This window comes from Thunnus maccoyii, chromosome 14, assembly GCF_910596095.1.
Source record: "Thunnus maccoyii chromosome 14, fThuMac1.1, whole genome shotgun sequence".
Classification (NCBI taxonomy): domain Eukaryota; kingdom Metazoa; phylum Chordata; class Actinopteri; order Scombriformes; family Scombridae; genus Thunnus; species Thunnus maccoyii.
Window position 1 is genome coordinate 30,766,540 of NC_056546.1, and position 21,172 is coordinate 30,787,711.

The window sequence follows — 21,172 nt, forward strand, 5'->3', positions numbered from 1 at the left end:
GTTGTTTTCACTGCTTTGTGTGAGTACATAATTGTCCTGCAATTCTGCAGTAAAGAAAGTCTGTAGCTCACTGTATGTAAGTTGTTAGTCAGCACACTAGTTAGCTGGAGCAGCACTTGTCAGCATAACACTGGGATAGTTTGATTACTTGAGCTAATGAAGTGTGAGCAGCACCCTGTGCAGCTCTAGTTAATAGGCCTTTCAATTCAATTGTAACCTTGCACTAGAGCCACATTGCTTTGGATAAAAGCATCTGCCAAGTTACATTTTAACATTGTGGAACCAACCACTTTAGCCCTTTAAGTTCCAGTGGGTTTAGATTATGGGAAGCTCCAGGTTGTTTAGTTTGCTGTTTGTTGTTTAGTTGTGAATTTAGGATGAACTAAATTAGGCCTTCTTGTTCCTGTATAAACTATGTGCTGTATGTTTAAAACATGTGCCACATGCACTGACTGTGTGTGGGTCAACCAGGTGAAGCTGGCTTACCAGGAGTCGGAGGTGGTGGCTCTATTGAAGAAGATTCCTCTGGGCCTTGTGGAGATGTCGGCCATCAGAGAGAGAGCTGAACAGCTCAGAGACGGAAACTTCTGTGATTACAGACCTGTGCTGCCTCTCATGTTGGCCAGCTTTATCTTTGATGTGCTGTGTACCCCAGGTAAGCACCAAATATTGTTTGATTGTTTGAGTTCAGTTAGACTTTAGATCTCAGTGTAAGACTGTCCTGCTTACTTAAATATATAGTTTTTACGGAGAAGTGGACCTTATTTTCTTAGGGGTGCAAGTATCTCTTCTTCAGTTTGGAATTTCCCTGACCTTGAAACTGGCTTTGCCCATCTGTGTGGTATTTTGGGGACCAGCACATGGTGCACACGTGGGAGGAGAGGTGCAAACAGATGGGAGGTTCATTCAAATGAAGCAGCAAAAAACCAGTTGTTGTATTTTGGTGGAAATTGGGTCTTTGACTTTGTGCTGCAGAGATATCTCAGAACCACATCTGTCTCTGGCACAACACTCCTCTGACACTTTGGTGATTTCATCAACAAGAGCAAACTAAATACTGGCTGCAAATGTGCAGCAGATAAATGCTTAACATATTAATAAACTATTAACAATGAAACACTCTCCAACCAGTAGGTGCGTTTACACGCAGCGTCAAAAGCAACAGGAAAGAAAATAATGTGCAGTCAATAAATCATTCTGCATTGTCTGCATTGATTTATGAATAAATGTGGGTTCTTATAGTATCTTGTCAACAGCTGATTTATACTGTATGAAAAGCCTCTCCTTCAGTTCGTTAAATTCCTGCAGCATATGAAGGCAGCAGGACAGATATGTTGATCTATCTGCAGCCTCTGATAACAGAAGTGCAGCACCAAAGCACAGTGCCATTAAGCACCGTCATTCTCCATCTTTACCTTCATTAAAGGTCCACTGTGTAGAATTTAGTGGCATCTAGCAGGGCAGACTTGGCAGAAATGAAATATAATATTCATAAGTATGTTTTAATTAGTGTATAATGAAAATAAGAATTGTGTTTTCGTTACCTTAGAATTAGCTCTTTATATCTACATAGGGAGCAGGTCCCCTTCCACAGAGGCCACCATGTAGCACCGCCGTATTTCTACAGTAGCCCAGAACGGACAAACCAGACGCTGGTTCTACAGAGGGCCTTTCATGTTTTTGGCGAGTTTCACAACTACTGTAGGTTCTCCTACACGTTGAGAAGGGGAGGGGGAGGGGTATTCAGTTGGTTGCAGTCTGCAACCTCACTGTTTGATGCCACTAAATTCTACACGGTGTACCTTTAAATCACCAATGACACCAGGCTGCTACAGAATAAACACACACACCTTTATACACATCAGACTGGTATTCTGCCTGTGTCAGTGGGAGATGTCGGATTACAGGGGTTAATTATTCCTGTGCAACATCAGCCTCCCTTCCCACTTTTTTTTTTCTTTTTGATCAAAGTGTTGTTTTTTTAATAAACAAGGCTTTCAGACAGAATACAATGAATATAATTTACTATATACAAAGAATAATAACAGCCCTATCCACCCCTCAACACACAGACAAACCCGAATAACAACCAGACTGATCCAAAAAAACAAACAAAGAAAACAAACAAAGAAAAAAAAAAACATATTCCATGTTGATAGATAAACAAGGAGTGCAGTGTAGTGCAGTGCCTAGCTCCCATATTTTCTACAAAACATAATAACAGTTGCCAAGTATCAGTGAATTTCTTTGCAAATCCCTTCGTAGAATTTCGAATATTCTCAAATTGTACATGATACATAATGTCCCTAATCCAAGGGATTAGGCGCAGAGTCTTTCCATTTAGATAAAATAAGCCTTCTGGTAAGAAATGAGCAAAAAGCTACCACCTCAGTTTGACATCTCTTAATATTTAGGGGGAACTCCGAAAATTTTAATATACTGTGATGGAGCAATAGATTTTCCAGAAGTTTTGGAGAAGGTTTCAAAGGCCAAACCCAAGAAGCTGGGATAATTTCAGACATGTCCAAAACGGAGTAATTGGACAATTGTGTAATTGTGGAGTAATCTGGTCGGGGATTGCTTACATAGATTATACGTAGGGTCTAGATCTCTTTTCAATTTAGCCAGTTTGACTTTGGACCAGTGAAGACGATGAACAACTTTAAAGTGAATAATAACATGCCTAAGGCAGACTGATGACATGTATATTCTTTGAATTAGACCATATATCATCTAGAATTGGTTCCCCAATAGCCCCCTCCCATTTGATTTTCAAAGTGTCCAAGTGTGCCTGCAATTAAGTACTATATACAGAAGAATTTGGGAAGGGCAGGCAGGGAAGGAATCAGAAAGGGAGGCCATAAACCTTCCGAGCTGCAAACATAAATATAAAGAAATGTGTATTAGGAATACCAAACCATTTAACTATCTGTTCAAACTCAGTATATCTATATCAAAATCAATATAGAGATCATATAATGAGGTAAGGCCATGCTTTAACCATATATCAAAGGCATCATCTATTGTTGAAGGGGTGAATATTTAGTTCTTTGATAATGGTGGAGCAAGTGAAACATCATTAAGAGAGAAATTACTTCTGAACAAGGTTTGATGTGAAATTCGACACAGACTGAGACACTGGCAGTTTGGTACATAATAATACAGTTAGAGAGGTAGAGTGGATGGACTCCTTTTCCACAGTTACCCAGCTGGGGGCAGCCAGATCGTCCCCTAACCAGTATAATACTGACCTCCTGCTTTACAAGGTCGTTGTAGCGTTCTCTCCCCCACCCTGGACCACTCCAAATATAAGTTGAAATTTGACTGTTTAAGTTAATAAAAAAAAGACTTTGCAAGGAAGAATGGGAGGCCTTGGAAAAAGTATGAAAATTTAGGAGAAACAATCATTTTTATTATATGGATCCTTCTACCAAGAGAGAGAGAGATAATGAATCTTAATTTTCAAAGTCTTGTTGCAGAGACAGTAACGGTTGATAGTTGGCTTTACAAGTCCTCGAAGTCGTGTGATCCAGACCACCAGATATTTAAATTTCTTTTAGCTAACCCTAAAGGGGGTTGAAGAGAGATAGTCACTTGGAGTCACATTGCCAATTAGCATTAGTTGACTTTATAACTGGAGATTTTACCAAACTCTGTAAGTAGTTCTAGCAGATGTGGAAGGCTTGAGGCTGGGTTAGATATATACTTAACTATATATATTTTTTTTTATATAAAGCCTGTTTAGTGGGTGAAATGACTGATGTGATGATTGACTCCATTCAAAGAGCCAGGATTTTTGCTAGGATTTTGGTGTCAGTGTTGAAAAGAAAAATTGGGTGATGAGCCACATTCCAGTGGATTTTTGTCTTTTTTAAAGATCAATGTAATAACTGCCTGATGCATAGTGGGAGGAGGGGAGGACGATACCAGATAAGAGTCTTCAAAGACAGATAATATTAATGGGGAGTGTTGGGAAGAAAACTAAAAAATTCTGTGGGATATATGTCTGGATGCAGAGATTTGCCACTCCGCATTCTCCTGATCGCCAATTTCAGCTCTAGCGTTGTGACTTGCTTCTCTAAATCATTGGCCATATCAAGATCTATGGATGGCATGTTAATTTCTTTAAAGAAATTCTCTAAATCTGCTGAATTAGTAGATGGATTTGAGGCATATGGTGACTGATAAAAACTATGAAAGCATGAGTTGATTTCCGCATTGTCTGTGAGCTTTATGCCCTGGGAATCGCAAATTTCAGGGAAACCCTGACTAGCTATTTCATGACGTAGCTGGTGAGCCAGGAGTTTACCAGCTTTTCCACTGTTATGAAAGTCGCACCGCATTTTAGAAACCAAGTATTCAGCTTGTTGGGTTGTTCAGAGATTATATTCAGTTTGTAATAATAAACATTCTTTAAGCAGCACTGACGAAGGAGTTTGACTGTGTGATATGTCCAACTTCAGTATCTGATGTGTCAGTTGTTTGCAACATTTCATTTGTCACTATCTTCTGGGATATGTAGTATGAAATAATTTGGTCTCTTAAATATGCCTTAAGTACTTCCCATACAGTTGAAGGTGACATCTCTGGAGTTTGATTGAGTTTAAGAAAATACTCAATCTGAAATGCAATATAATTCGCAAACCCTTCATTTGAGAGAAGAGTAGGATTGAACCTCCATGGCCGGTAATTAGGCTCTGTAATGGGGATGCATAGTGTTAAGGTCAGTGGGCTATGATCAGATATGACTATGGCTTTATAGTCACAGACTGTTCCTAAGGATAGGAGTCCTGTATCTATAAAAAAGTAATCTATATGTGAACAGGAGTTGTGTATGGGGTAGAAGACTGAGAATCTTCAAGAGGTGGGATTAGGAAACTGCAGGGCAGGAGAAAGAACACAGTTGAATTGTCCCCCAGAATGAAATTATGTTTTACTGTATTTGGCATTTCAGAAAAAAAGTTGCTAAAGAACATGTGGTCATCCTAGTTGGGTGCGTATAATAGAATAACAAGAACTCCATATAATGACCCAACTACAATTACAAAGCATCCAACAGAGTCAGATTCAACACTTGTTGCCATAAACGGTATATGCTTACTAACAATTATGGCTAGACACTTCCAAAAATGCAGAGATTGCAACATCAGTAAACGTACACATGAAACATGAAAGACCAGTCTAGTGTTTCCCCACCCCCTATCCCCTACAAGAACATGCTGAAATGTAAACCCCTTATAGAAAAATCCATTAGGGCCATTAGTGCTTATTTGTGTAATTCTTAAGCTAAACCAGGTTGAGCCCCTGCCCATCCCTTTCAGCTTTTTTAAACCAAAAGTAGCGTTTCATGTTTTATTCTTGAAATGCAAACACTGTTGTGGAACATAAATTGCTAAACGATGTTACTATTTACAAGGTGAGATACAGTAGCATTTATGTCTATTGTAGCATTTGTCTTTTGTACTAATCAATTGTTAACAAACCCACTCTATAATCTGGCTGCAGACAGATATATGCTGCTGTGTGTTCACTCTCGACGCTCTGCACCTTTCAGACAACAATATGATTTCCTGGAGAAGCTCTTTGTATTTGTTGAGTTAATGTTGTATTGCTCAAGCCCTTTTGCACTATGCACTGCTGTGCATACATGACTCAAAATATGAGGCGCGCATGGAGAAATAAGCAAAGGTAGATACCTTTGCTTATTTCAAGGATCAAAACTTAGAACTAGATAGTTCTAAGTTAGAAAGTGACAGTGCTGTTTTGTTAAGACCTAAATTGAGACAATTTTAAATGGGAACTTCAAGAATTAACATTTCTTTTACTTTTCTCCATATTGTTTGTGCAGTTGTGTCCCCAACTGGCTCCCGTCCACCAAGCCGCAACCGCAACAACGAGATGCCTGGCGATGAGGAGCTGGGCTTTGAGGCTGCTGTCGCTGCACTCGGTAAAATGATTCTTGTCCTGTTCCTTAGTTTCTGTCTCTGTAGGTTCTGTCACTCTTTCTGCATCTCAATATGTTTTTTTCTCTCCTCACTACTTCTCTCACCTCCCCTATCTTTGTCATTACTGTACACTGTACCTTATTCTTTCTCCCCTGCTCCTTCCTACTATAATCCTTCCTGTTGTCTCCACCCTCTGTGTGTCTGCAGGGATGAAGACAACAGTAAGTGAGGCGGAGCATCCTCTGCTGTGTGAAGGAACCAGAAGGGTGAAAGGAGACCTGGCTCTGGCTCTCATGATCACATATAAGGATGACCAAAGCAAGCTCAAGAAGGTAACCATCACTAGTGTAACCGTTCTTACCATTTGGTAAGGAAATTCAATTCAATTCAATTCAATTCAGTTCAATTTATATAGCGCCAAATCGCAATAAAAAGTCATCTCACTGCACTTTTCACATAGTGCAGGTCTAGACCATACTCTTTAATTTTAAAGACCCGACAATTCCCCCATGAGCAAGCACTTGGCGACAGCAGTAAGGAAAAACTCCCCTTTAACGGATAGAAACCTCAAGCAGAACCCGGCTCTTGGTGGGCGGTCATCTGCCTTGACCGGTTTGGTTGAGAGAGAGAAAGAAAGAGGGGTGAGGGGGAGGGGGAGGGGTGAGGGGGAGGGGGAGGGGGAGGAGGGAGTGGGACAGAATAACAACAATCATCACAATAACAGCAGCAATAGGAAAAGCCAGGGAAGGATGCCAACAGGACTGCGAAGGACCGGGAAGGCTCGGCCTGCAACCCAGGGTTTCCTGCGAGATGAGAAAGCACAAAAAACTCAGAGGAAGAAGCAAAGTTAGTAACATGCATCAATGGTACATGAATGCATACAGATGGAGAGGAGGAGGAGGAGAGAGGGGCTCAGTGCATCATGGGAAGTCCCCCAGCAGTCTAGGCCTATAGCAGCATAACTAAGGGCTGATCCAAGGCAAGCCTGGTTGGCCCTAACTATAAGCTTTATCAAAAAGGAAAGTTTTAAGCCTACTCTTAAATGTAGAGAGGGTGTCTGCCCCTGCTAATGTGTTTCTAAGGTGTTTGGGGCCAAGCACAATAACTTCAGTTTTATCTGAGTTTAGTAGTAGAAAATTGCAGGTCATCCAGGTCTTTATGTCCACAAGGCATGCTTGGAGTTTGTTGAACTGAATGGTTTCATCAAGCTTCATTGGTAAATATAATTGGGTATCATCTGCATAACAATGAAAATTTATGGAATGTTTCCTAATAATATTACCTAAATGAAGCATATACAAGGTTAATAGTATTGGTCCAGGCACAGAACCATGTGGAACTCCGTGTCTAACTTTTGCCTTCATGGAGGATTCAGCATTAACGTGTACAAACTGAAATCGGTCTGATATATAGGATTTAAACCAGCTTAATGCAGTTCCTTTAATGCCAATTAAATGTTCCAGTCTCTGTAATAGGATGTGATGGTCAATTGTGTCGAATGAAGCTCTAAGATCTAACAGGACAAGTATGGAGAGAAATCCTTTGTCCAATGCAGTTAGGAGGTCGTTTGTGACTTTCACCAGTGCTGTCTCTGTGCTATGATGTGCACTAAATCCTGACTGAAAATCCTCAAATAAACTATTGTTATGTAGAAAGTCACATAACTGATTAGAGACTGCTTTCTCAAGGATCTTAGAGAGAAATGGAAGATTAGATATAGGTCTATAATTAGCTAAAACACCTGAATCAAGAGTAGGCTTCTTAAGAGGTTTAATTACAGCTACTTTAAAAGACTGTGGTACATAGCCTGTTACTAAAGACAGATTGATCATATCTAGTAAAGAAGCGCTAACTAAGGGTAAGGCTTCCTTAAGCAGCCTAGTTGCGATGGGGTCTAAGAGACAGGTTGATGGTTTAGCTGAACAAATCATTGAAGTTAGTTCAGGAAAGTCGACTGGAGAAAAACAGTCCAAATATATGTCAGATTTTACAGCTGTTTCTAAGGTTCCTGTGTTTGGGGATAAATCCGTGCCTGTTGAGGGCAGGAGGTGGTGAATTTTGTCTCTAATAGTTAGAATTTTATCATTAAAGAAGCTCATAAAGTCATTACTACTGAGAGCTATAGGAATACATGGATCAATAGAGTTATGACTCTTTGTCAGCCTGGCCAACGTGCTGAAAAGGAACCTAGGGCTGTTTTTATTCTCTTCTGTTAATGCTGAGTAATAGGTAGCTCTGGCATAACAGAGGGCCTTCCTATATGTTTTAAGACTATCCTGCCAGACTAAGCAAGATTCTTCCAGTTAGGTAGAATGCCAGATCCTTTCAAATTTTCACGATGTTTGCTTTAATTTGCAGGTTTCGGAGTTATACCATGGAGCTAACCTCTTGTTTTATTATCTTCCTTTTTAAAGGGGTGATGGAGTCGAGTGTTATTCACAATGAGCCTGCAGCACTATCAACAAGATTATCAATTTGGGAGGGACTAAATTTAACATAAGAGTCCTCTGTAGTATTGAGACATGGCATTGAATTCAGTACTGATGGAATTGCTTCCTTAAATTTAGCTACAGCACTATCAGATAGACATCTAGTGAAGACGTTTTTGTCTAATGATGTGTAATCCAGTAATAGGAATTCAAAAGCGATTAAGTAATGATAAAATAGGATTTTGTGGAAAAATTATTAAATGCTCACTTTCAGTCCCATAAATCAGAACAAGGTCGAGGGTGTGGTTCAGACAGTGAGTGGGATTATTTACACACTGAGAGAAGCCTAATAAGTCTATGAGTCTAATAATGAGATAAAGGCAGTGCTGAGACTATCATTATCAACGTCCACATGAATATTAAAATCACCTACTATAATTATTTTATCTGTACTAAGGACTAAATTTGATAAAAACTCACTAGATGATCTGAGATTTAATTGTTTACTAATACGGCTTTAGATGACAGAGATCTAATGTTCAAGAGTCCACATTTAATTCTCTTATTTTGTTGTACTATTGCAGTAGTGGTTTTAATTTTTATTAGATTTGAAATGGCAACTACAATGAGTTAGTTGTAAGATGTGTTCTCCCAGTAAGCCTGGCAGGTATACAAACCTGTTTTGCATGTTGTGGCAGAGGTTTCCTGTAACTCCCCCAAATTTTAAAATGGGATAAGAGAAAGGCTGAACCTGGAGTAGAGTGCACTGTCTAATGCTTTGGTATTAACCCATTAATGACAGTTATGTTTCTGAAATTGCACTTGTTATGCTGCTTGAGGGCCTGTTAAATCTCTGGGTGAAGCTGAGAAGCTAAGCTACAGCTAGTAGCCATGGAGCTAACCCTAATGGAAGCAAAAAGCTGATGGTTGTCTGTTGGCCAGTGCACAAATACTTACAAAAACATTACACACAAATAACGTGATTAGTGCAACACTGCCGTCTCAACCTGTAGCTAAGTTTACAAGAATTTGAGTAGTTTTTTAATATACATGGCAAACTAAACTAAAGCTTGTTCATTACAGTTTACTATTAGCTTAACCAGTGCATTGTGGTTGTGTAAAACATACCAGTGGTGGATGGGACACTGCGGGCAAAGCAGCTGAAAATCGGTTTTCTACATGTTCATGTTTGTTGAACAGGTGTATTGATAAAATACTTATTGGTTTTTTACTTGCAAAGGTTTTATTGCATTTTCAGTAACGAGTGTAGTTGTCGCCAGTTCTTTCACTTCATCTGGTGCACTGGTCTTCAGTGGTGTTTACTTTAAAACTGTACGTGGAAACACAAGAACAACTGAACTTGTTTCAGTAAAAGATTAAAATATGCATATACTTGATCACAAAACAAAGAAAAGAGATGTCTTAATAAGAAGTTTCTTGGCTCATGAGTTTTGGAGACCGGCTCAAAGAAAAATCTCTTTGAGGTTATCTTTATAAGTTTGGATGAAATGGGTTAGGGTTAGGGTTAGTGTTAGTTAGATAGTGTGTTTTAAACATTTTCGCCCTGAATTACAGATGAATATTCAATGTCTTTTTTTCAGAGACATCCAGCCTTAATTGATTCAACTTTCTCAAACCATCTGCAGATCTCAAACCATCTACACTGAAAACAAAAAGTTTTAATACTATAGTGAAATTAAATAAAGTTTAAGCAACGACTATGTGACTAAATTAAAATTTCAGAAACAATTTAAAATATAAATTCAACATAACACTTACTTCATAATGTAAAACATTCAATGAGACTATTATTTCCAAAATAAAAACTGAATTCAATACAACTACTACTTATCTAATGTAACTATTAAAATATTATTGTCTATGAAATGAATAGATCAAAAGTTAAATACTTGGGTGATTTTAGAATACCATTGCATATTACCAAACATTCATCAACTCTTAACATAAGGAACTTCAAAATCTTATCACTAGAGGGCAGTAGTGTCACATGTAGTAAAAATTGAAACATAATCTAAAATTAATATCTCCTCAACAGATAATCACACAGCTATCAAAATTGTGTCATTCTGCTTCTTCTTTTTTTTTTTTTTTTTTTTTAACTTTTTTTTATTTTATATGAAAACAGGCAACATATGACAGAGCATAAAACTATGGGGAAAACTACACTTAAACAAACCAAAAACGGAAAACAATAAATAAATGGATAAATAAAAGAATAAATAAATAAGTAAATAAAAGATAATGTAGCAACAATACTACTGGAGGGCAACTCTGGCTGGGCACCAAAGCCAAAGAGGCGCTGGGGTGGATTCAGAGCAGGCCAGGCCAGGACGGCAGGGTCAGGGGAGAATTTTATGTATTTATTTTGATTTCCCCTTCCTTTTAATGTTAGTTTGTTTGCTTGTGCAGATGTCATACACGAAGAATGCTTATGCCATTCTTCGTGCATTTACATGGCAAATAACATTACATAACTTACATAATGATTAGACATTTAATTTATATGAAATTCAAATTTGGCTCAGATTTTCAGGGAGACTGTATAAATGTCCTCCAGAAATGTGAGTTAGAATTTATGATGCTGGTCTGTTTAGATAAGAGAAGGGGGTTTTCTGTCCATGTGTTGTTGTTATCAGTCCTGGTCCTGGTTCAAATCACCCCAAAGGTCATTTATGCTTTTACTTCAGGCCCTAATTTAGTTATTGGTCAGAAATGTAACACCTCACCTTCCTAACATACAGCGAGTGAGTCAACTCTAGCAGGTGGAGCGCAAAATACTGTCCAGATATACTGCGAGCGATGTTGCAGCGCTGAGTGTGTGTGGAGGACCGGATGTATCAGAGGAACAAAGCCACTGCTCGCTGACAGAGTGTTGCGTAGCTCTGGAGGAGACAGACAGGGACAGAGCTGGAGCTTCTCGAGGAATAACACCCAGAGTCACACCAAATTCTGCTCTGACCAGGAGCCATTTAGCAGAGCTCAGAAGAGAGCTTTTGGGATTAAAAAGTGGATTTATCTTCACTCTCGCTTTCTCTTCATTCATGTTGACTGCTGACTGGAGGGGAAAAGGAAACATCAGGTATATCACTGTTGATTTTGATCAATGAAAATATGGTTAGACGCGCAAAACTTCGCAAAATTAGACGCATGGAGACATCTTCCTTGGGACACACTGAAACAATCTAATGTTTGCTTGCTCGCTCATTCGCATCGTGTCCAATTAGAAGTCGGTGTTAGTCTGAATGATTTTCTCAAATCAATGTTGCTCAGGGGTGGAGTCCTCCTTTCCTGTTGTTAAACAGGGGGGTAGATGCACTGTGTTCAGACAACTTTGATTACGGCATTGCCACTTATCTAAACAAACTATGTCCAGTGTCTCAACAATACAGAGGTCAATTCAGATACTCTAAAGGTTTGTTTCAAAAGGTTTACCAAGAATTGAAGCTGGACATGGGAATTTAAGAATTGAAGTTTTCTTCTCCTCCTCAGTTTCTTTTTCCACACTTCTTTCTTCTCCGTGCCTTTTTGTTCATCCCCCTCTCTCCCTTCCCATGTTGTCTCTCTCCCCCTCCTCCTATCCTCAGATACTGGATAAGTTGTTGGACAGGGAGAGTCAGACCCACAAGCCACAGACTCTCAGCTCCTTCTACTCCAGCAAGCCAGCAGCTGGCAGCCAGAGGAGCCCGTCCAAACACATCACTGCTGGGGCCACTGGGGGGGTCTCCAAACACGCCCCATCATCTTCCTCTGCAGCCACTGTGGCAGCCTCTTCCTCCAGCTCTTCCTCTGCTGTGACAATGGCTGGTGAGGAGGTGGCACACCAGTCTGAACTGAACCCTGTGCAGAACAGCACAGCTGGGGAGAGCACTGCTGAGACCAGGGAGCACGGTGAGAACCCCCCCATCCCTGCTTTTTTTCAATATCACTTAATGAAAGCAATAGTAAGCACTATTGCAGGATGTAAACTAAGTCAAACTTAGTTTACATCCTGTGCTGCCATACAATAGATAATCACTACATGGTAACACAGTATCCTTTGACAGAGATAGACCTAAAAGGTTGTTTGTTCTGTGGTGATGATAGAAATTTCCCATTTTGTTTCCCTTGCAGTGTCGGAGGGCCCTGCTTCATCAAGTGACCAGCAGAACGAATCAGCTCCATTTAAGCTGGAGGCCACAGTGCCCAGCCGGCTGGCGCTGGGGGCACGCTGTGGATATAACCAGCGCTGCTGGGGTTCACCTGTCCGGCAGAAGAAGAAACACACTGGTAAATGTGGCAGGAAATGATGTGTACATTTTTTATTGACCTGGCTGGTAGAATGTAATAGAAAACAGTTTACACTGCCACTGCATCCATCTTTTGGGAGAATCAACTTAGCTTGTATCCACGCTGTCAGACAGTGAGTGCTACTTTTTGCCTGGGTCATTATAGTGGTATTTCTAATAGGATCCAGTTAAATTGTTAAGGTGGATAATAGGACAAGATGTATCAGCTTCACATCAAAAGTGAACCAGCACACATGAAAGTGATTTGAAACATGATGTGATGGTGTTTGAATAGGCATGGCCAGCATTGACAGTAGCGCTCCAGAGACGACTTCAGACAGTTCCCCCACGCTCAGTAGGCGGCCACTTCGAGGGGGCTGGGCAGCAACATCCTGGGGTCGGGGTCAGGACAGTGACAGCATCAGCAGTTCATCATCTGATTCGCTGGGCTCCTCCTCTTCCAGTGGTTCTCGCAGGGCAGGGGGCGGGGCCAGGGCCAAGAGCACCGACACCAGCAGGTAAAAACACACACTTCCTCCTTATCAGGTTACTGAGACAAGTAAAAGTACACTAGCTGTGTTACTGGGATGACCAACAACAATAATAGATTGAATAAAAAAAGCTGAGTTCAAGGCTGTGGCTCAGGAGGTAGAGCGGGTCGTCCACTAATCGGAAGATCGGCGGTTCGATTCCCAGCTCCTCCAGTCCACATGCCAATGTGTCCTTGGGCAAGATACTTAACCCCAAATTGCTCCTGATGGCTGTACCATCAGTGTGTGAATGTGTGTGAATGGTTAGTTTCCTCTGATGGGCAGGTTGGGACCTTGCATGGTAGCCCCTGTACCCATTCAGCGTATAAATGTGTGTGAATGGGTGAATGTGATTTGTAGTGTAAAAGCACTTTGAGTGGTCGGAAGACTAGAAAGGCGCTATACAAGTACAGTCCATTTACCATTTAAACAAAGGCTGCCAGTTAACAGAAGTCTGCTTGTGACTGGTGCCTCATCAGTTGGAATCTGTTAACTTGCAGGCAGTCGACCGCCAGCAGCCGCTGTCCACCAGCAGGGTGTTAAATAAAGGAAGCTGACACTAGGTTTATACTTAAGACAAAAATTATCGGATTTCACCCAGTGATGGCACCACTGCAACATAAGACATATGTATCGTACATGCAAAGGCAGAATCATGCTTTGATTATATTTTTCACCATATTTCCTTCATTTTTTGTTTTATAGATCAACAGCAGGCTACACCTTTTTATATAGTGATAGTTACATCCACTACATGCTTCAGATTCAGAGTGTATGTATTTTATATAAATTTTTTAGAAATATGACATTACATTCATGGTCTCATGGTGCCTCTCGTGGAGTTTATGTGTATGACATGTCAGATGTGTTGACCATAAGTGGTTAAGAGCAAGCGGCCTGCCTCAGATCCACCTCTTTGCCCATTTTGGATTAGCCAGGAGTTAGGCGGAGTCCAGCACTGCCAAGATGATGACGGCTGGAGCCGACCACTTTGAGCTTCAAAACCGCTCTTCAGAAACCAATGGGTGACATCACGGTGGCTACATCCATATTTTTTACAGTTTATGGTTAAGAGGCGTCCGTCAAAGGCAGAAAAAGCCCCCCACAACCTGATTTTATTTTTTAATTTTAATTTATATTTGTATTTTTTCTCTCAATGGACTCAATAGTTTTCTGTCTTTCATAACTTTCATTTCAATTTTGTTTTTTTGTTTTTTTTTTTATCACTCCCCCTTACTGTAGCATACATACTGACACTTAAGCACACACTTGTGATACACAACAGACCTCCCTGCTCCTTCTCTAATACACACTTCACATCAACACAAGAACTACCTTTGTCACATCAGTATTAATTTGATATCAACCCAACTTTCTTTGCTGTTGCTTATTGCAAAGACTTAATGCAGGCATGTTTTCTTCTGTCAGGTCAACCTTGTCAAGTCACCCATTCTGTTGACATTGTGTCTTGTTTTACTTGTTAGGTCTTGACTCACTAAAAATATTAATACAAAATAGAAAAGTCAAGTTTTCATGATAGGTCTGTTCTAACTCCATAGCTGTTATTATGGAAAGGGTGGTTTTGTTCTTAACTCACTAACCTTACATTGCACAGTCAGATACTTTAAATCCATGCATTCCTCACTTAGAGCTACATCTTCTGGTATAAGCCAGAAAATGATCATTTGTAACCGTTCTTTCTAAACAACTCAGATATGTGCTGACAAATGAATGTTTTCCTGTGTCCAGGTACAAAGGGCGTCGTCCAGAGTGCCATGCCCCCCATGTGCCCAACCAGCCATCAGAGGCAGCAGCTCATTTTTACTTTGAGTTGGCCAAGACGGTGCTGATCAAAGCCGGAGGAAACTCCTCGACCTCCATTTTCACCCAGCCCTCAGCCAGCGGGGGGCATCAGGGGCCCCACAGAAACCTGCACCTATGTGCCTTTGAGATTGGCCTGTATGCTCTCGGCCTCCACAACTTTGTCTCGCCCAACTGGCTGTCCAGGACCTACTCCTCCCATGTGTCCTGGATCACTGGTGAGGAGTGTGTGTGTGTGTGTGTGTGCGCGTGCATGCGTGTGTGCACGTGTGTGCATGTGAGTGTGGGCGTGTGTGAGAGAGAGAGACAGAGAGAGCGAGAAAAAGAGTTTGACAGAAACATGAAGAAGCAGATTTTCAAATGTTTTCTTTCTTCACTCTCACCCGCTCTCCTCCCTGCCCTCAAACTGTACTCTTTCTACCCTTCTCAGGCCAAGCTATGGAGATTGGCAGTGCTGCCCTCAACATTTTGGTGGAGTGTTGGGATGGTCACCTCACACCACCAGAGGTGGCATCCCTGGCAGACCGAGCATCGCGTGCCAGGGACCCCAACATGGTCCGGGCAGCAGCAGAGCTGGCCCTGAGCTGCCTGCCTCATGCTCACGCTCTGAATCCTAATGAAATCCAGAGAGCCCTGGTGCAGTGCAAAGAACAGGTACTAGCAATCAAGGTAGCGTGAACCTCTGGCCATGTTAGTTTCGATGATTGCAATGTTTTTTTAGTCTAATTTGTGGTCGTTTTCCTTGCCTTACATTTTGATTTTTTTTTAATCATATGTGGATATTGGAATATCTACAGGTAACATCTGAAATTGGTAGAGCAGCCATGGTAGCACAAGTATACAGTACACACCCTGTTAGATAAAGAGGGAGTGTTGACCAGCGATCCAGATCTTTACTAATGCATCTAAATATTGTCTTCAAATTAACATGCTACATGCTATTTTTGTTCAGAGAAGATACTGAAATATGTAGTAGTGTTAACTTTATATACTGAATAATATCCATACTGGAAACTAAGATCTTTTAAATTAGGTATTGTTGTTTCATGTTCCATTAAGAATAGCACCTCATGATAAGCACCCCATTCGTCTCTGTTGATGGTGATACCTTGAACATTACTTACTTTTAATACTGTCATCCTAAATAAGCAGAGTACTTTCAGTAAACAATAGGGGTGGTAGTGAACATCCCTGCACACAACCACACTCTAATGCAAAACTCTCTCCTTAACTGAAGCCAATGCACTTGAATAGTGTTTGTGTCCCCTTTGTGAAATTAGGATAAAAGTCAGAACCATCCAAGAATTTGATGCAATGGTGAAAGTAAATTTGTGTTTTAAACTGAATTGTATTTGATCAGGTTTGATTCCAAAAGATTCAGATTAATAAAAGTCAATAAAAAGAAGCCTCTTTAAATTAAGATTAAGCTTTCTGAGACACCACATACAGAGACTTCATGAAAGCATGATGTGATAGGCATGGAATGTCACCATTTACTGACTGAAATGGCTAAAATTTAAATGGTTGACCTGATTGAATCTGTGCATGTTTGCTCTTGAGTTCCTGAAATTACTGAGTTGTGCTACCACATTTTGAACTTGGATCTAATATAGCTAATGAAAAAATACAGAAACAAATATAGACACATGCTTATTTAGTTTTTGTTTTTAAAATAGTCAAAACTCATTTAAAGTCTAATGAAGTCATTCATGTCTGTCCCATCTGTGCTTTCAGGACAATGTGATGTTGGAGAAGGCCTGCATGGCAGTAGAGGAAGCAGCCAAGGGTGGAGGTGTGTATCCTGAGGTTCTGTTTGAGGTGGCTCACCAGTGGTACTGGCTGTATGAGCAGTCAGTGGGTGGGGGCTCGGGCCAGCAGCGAGAGACCTCTGGACGCTGTGGGGCCAACGGGGGTTCAGGCAGGAGGCCCCCAGAGTCCAGCTGTGGCATCCTTGACAGCGGAGCCAACATGGAGTCAGCAGGGGTGGCAACAGTCACAGCCTCAGTCACAGCAGCAGCTGTTGTACCTGTCATCTCTGTGGGCTCCACCATCTACCAGTCCCACGCCATACCCGGGCAGGCCATTGCTCACCCTCATACCCAGGGCCTCCACCCCTACACCACCATCCAGGCCCATCTCCCCACTGTCTGCACCCCGCAGTACCTGGGACACCCTCTGCAGCACGTTCCCCGACCCACCGTCTTCCCTGTGTCTGGGGCTGCATACCCACAGGTCAGAGCCCCTGTTCACACAATCATTAGGCTTTTTATGGAAGTTTATTCTCACTAAGAAATGGCCACAACTGGAATTTGAAAGATGTAAGGACAACATAGAAACTGTACATACAAAGACTGAAAACTACATGAATGGCTGCCAGGCAGTTACTTTGCTTAAGCTGTTTTTTTAGACCACAGTTCAAAATGCTAAACTCACTGTACGCCTGTTCCCTAAATGAAATTATAGGGAAAATATTGAGTACTTTTCAATCATTTGCTGTTTGCACATTTTGAATTTGTGTTTAAACCTGAGTGGAAACTCCAGAAATGTACAAAAGAAAAAAGAAACAATGTTTTATTCATTTATTTACAATATGACATATAACATCTAGTCAAAACAATACACCAATTTATTTTATCAGAATGTACAGTGCATTCAGAAAGTATTCAGACCCCTTCACTTTTTTCACATTTTGTTATGTTGCAACCTTATGCTAAAATCGTTTAATTTGTTCCCCCATCAATCAACACTCAATACCCCATAATGACGAAGGGAAAACAGAATAGATTTTTTTACAAATTTATTGAAAAGGAAAAACTGAAATATCACATTAACATAAGTATTCAGACCCTTTACTCAGAATTTAGTTGAAGCACATTTGGTAGCGATTACAGCCTCAAGACTTCTTGGGTATGACAAGCTTTGCACACCTGGATTTTGGGATTTTCTGCCATTCTCTGCCGATTCTTTCAAGCTTTGTCAAGTGGGATGGGGACCATCGGTGGACAGCCATTTTCAGGTCTCTCCAGAGATGTTCAATTGGGTTCATGTCAGGGCTCTGGCTGGGCTACACAGAGTTATTCCAAAGCCGCTCCTGCGTTGTCTTGGCTATGTGCTTAGAGTCATTGGGCCTCATTCACAAACAGTCCGTGTGCACAAATCTGTGTTTAAACGAATGTTTTCAGCACAAATCTGGAATTCATCAATATGTTCTTACCTGAATTTGTTCTTACTCTGCGAACCTGTTCACACTTTTAGATGACAGTAGCTTATCAGAATTACCATATTGGAATGTGACACCAATTAATTTCCCCCATCAGATTTGGCTGTGATATATGCAGCTGGTTAACCAACTGCCTGTTCAGTGTTACAGTGCGCATGTGTCATGCTTATTATGTACACAAAGTAAGAACATTTCTATGTACATATTAGTGAGGCCCATCAGGCCCATTGTCTGTTGGAAAGTGAACCTTCAGTCCAGTCTGGGGTCTTGAGCGCTCTGGACTAGGTTCTCATTAAGGATATCGCTGTACTTTGCTCCGTTCCCTGCTACTGAAAAACCCCCACAGCATGATGCTGCCACCACCATGCTTCACTGTTTGGATGGTATTTGGCAGGTGATGAGTAATGCCTGGTTTCCTCCAGAAATTACATTTATAATTGAGGTTAAAACAGTTCAATCTTGGTTTCATCAGACCAGAGAATCTTGTTTCTCACAGTCTGAGTCCTTTAGGTGCTTTTTTGCAAATTCCAAGCAGGCTTTCCTGTATCTTTGGAGAGGAGATGCTTCCGTCTGGCCATTCTGCCATAAAGCCCAGATCGTATTAGTGTTACAGTGATGGTTGTGCTTCTGGAAGTTTCTCCCATCTCCACACAGGATCTCTGGAGCTCAGCCAAAGTGACCATTAGGTTCTTGGTCACCTCTCCTATCAAGGCCCTTTTTTCTCAGTTTGGCTGGGAAGCCAGCTCTAGAAAGAGTCCTGGTTATTCCAAACTTCTTCCATTTAAGAATTATGGAGACCATTGTGCTCTTGGGAACCTTCAATGCAGCAGAAATTTTTTCCCCAGATCTGTGCCTCGACACAATCCTGTCTCTGAGGTCTGCAGGCAGTTCATTAGACCTCATGGCTTGGTTTTTCCTCTGATATGCATTGTCAGCTTTAAGACCTTACATAGACAGGTGTGTTCCTTTCCAAACCATGTCCAATCAATTTAATTTACCACAGGTGGACTCCATGATCATGAGAAATGAGAGGCACCTGAGCTAAATTTCAAGTGGCATAGCGAAGGGTCGTATGTCAATGTGATACTTCACTTTTTCCTTTTTAATAAAATTGCAAAAAGTTCTTAAATTTAAAATCTAAAAAAGGGGTCTGAATACTTTCTGAATGCATTGTACATTAGAATATATCTTACATGCATAAACAAAAATGTCTGCTTTTCAAATGCTATTTTTTTACTCAGACTGCTGGTCTGACAAAACAAGCAATCTGAATATGTCTACTTGTCAGGAGTGTATATAACACCAGCACCAGGCAGGGGCCTTTTTCTGTCACCATTACAACTGATAAAAACACCACAGGGTACACATGGATCACAAGAAACAAATGAATATATAAAAAACAAGAGAAAACATCAGGTGAATAGCAGAAATGACATGTGATGGATCAGAGTGACAGATGCTTCATTAATGATGTCGCTTACTCTTAAATATGTTTGCTAATAGTAGTTGATGGATGTACACACTGATTAACGTTTTATTTAGCTAACATTTCAGGTGTTTATTTAAAACCCATTCATAACTATAGATAATGGTTTTATCGCCCCTATCAGGTATATACAGGTGTAGATATGTATGTTTTGTATGTGTGTCCTCCTTCTCAGGGAATGCACCCAGCTTTCATCGGTGCCCAGTACCCGTTCTCAGTGGCCACCGGTCCCCAGCCGCCCATGGCAGCCACTGCTGTGACCTTCCCTGGCGTTCCTGTACCGTCCATGACTCAAATTGCCGTCCATCCCTACCACACGGAGACTGGCCTGCCGCTCAGCACCACTGTAGCAGGTCAGGACTACAGGCTGTGTGTGTGTATGTGTGTTTTAAATCAAGCAATTGTTCATGTTCTTCCAAATTCAGCTTGTTATAGATAGTGTACAGTGATAATGTAAATATACCGCGAATGGGTTCATATGTGTTGGCCAATGCTTAACAGTATAGTGTTCCTGTCATGTTTTTCAGTAGGCAGCGTCCACTCTGGCCCCACCATCCAGGCCATACAGGGAGCCTCTATGCCCTCCCTCTCCTCCCAGCCGGGCTCATTGGTCAGTACTCCCTTCCCAGTGGAGGACGAGCAGCACAGTCAGCCAATCAGCCAACAGGGCCTGCACTACCTGCATTCTGCCTACAGAGTTGGTGAGGAGTTTGTGTCCTATGATTATATTTTACTGTAATAAATGTGCATGTGTAGATTAGGCTGACATGTGAACCAGTGTTGCTTCCATATAAGATGAGCTCCTCCACTCTTTGTGTGAAGGTATGCTGGCCTTGGAGATGCTGGGAAGAAGAGCTCACAATGATCACCCCAACAACTTCTCCAGGAGCCCACCCTACACTGAGGATGTCAAATGGTTGCTGGGACTGGCTGCAAGGCTAGGTGAGTGCACACATGAAGGAACTGATGGTAATGGGATAAGTGCATGATATGAGTGGCTGATGCAACAATTCATTAGATAGTTAACTGCTTAAGCCATGGGACTACAAGATCAGTTCCTTGTGGGGGAATTATTTGGGTATTTGGGTAATTCTCTGGTTATTTTCTATCCTAGGAGCAGTAGGTCATGACTTGTCTCTTTCAGAGCAGTTCATCTCTGAGGTTGGCTGGGACAAGCAGCTGTCTTGATAAGGCAGGCTGTGTCTTATGGCAACCAAGGTCAAGTGGAGATATGCTGTGCTTTGTGCAGACAGTTAGTCTGTCTCTACTCCTCGTAGAATGGATAGCATGTTACCTGTGTACAGACTACGTGACTTCAGTTAACTTTAATCAGCATAGTGTCTTGTTTATAGTTCAATACCCAGTAGAGGCATAGATGAGTGAAGAATAACCTTTTTTGGAGATAGTAAGGGTAAGGATTTGGTGAAGAGTTTAAATACTCTTGTCTGGAAGTAG

General features: G+C 41.2%; 1 protein-coding gene across 4 annotated transcripts in view; it reads left to right on the top strand.

Moving 5' to 3' along the window:
• Positions 1-21,172, top strand: part of zswim8 (zinc finger, SWIM-type containing 8) — a 59,950-nt gene that overhangs the window by 36,936 nt on the left and 1,842 nt on the right. Inside the window, exons 14-25 of one of the 4 annotated variants that reach the window (XM_042432825.1) lie at positions 472-655; positions 5,840-5,947; positions 6,153-6,277; positions 11,980-12,283; positions 12,506-12,661; positions 12,956-13,178; positions 14,940-15,229; positions 15,442-15,680; positions 16,746-17,243; positions 19,893-20,070; positions 20,245-20,418; positions 20,540-20,659. In XM_042432825.1, coding sequence (XP_042288759.1) covers positions 472-655; positions 5,840-5,947; positions 6,153-6,277; positions 11,980-12,283; positions 12,506-12,661; positions 12,956-13,178; positions 14,940-15,229; positions 15,442-15,680; positions 16,746-17,243; positions 19,893-20,070; positions 20,245-20,418; positions 20,540-20,659 — 2,599 coding nt within the window. The remainder of the gene's footprint in view (positions 1-471; positions 656-5,839; positions 5,948-6,152; positions 6,278-11,979; positions 12,284-12,505; positions 12,662-12,955; positions 13,179-14,939; positions 15,230-15,441; positions 15,681-16,745; positions 17,244-19,892; positions 20,071-20,244; positions 20,419-20,539; positions 20,660-21,172) is intronic. The other 3 variants (XM_042432828.1, XM_042432827.1, XM_042432829.1) reach the window with 3 other exon arrangements.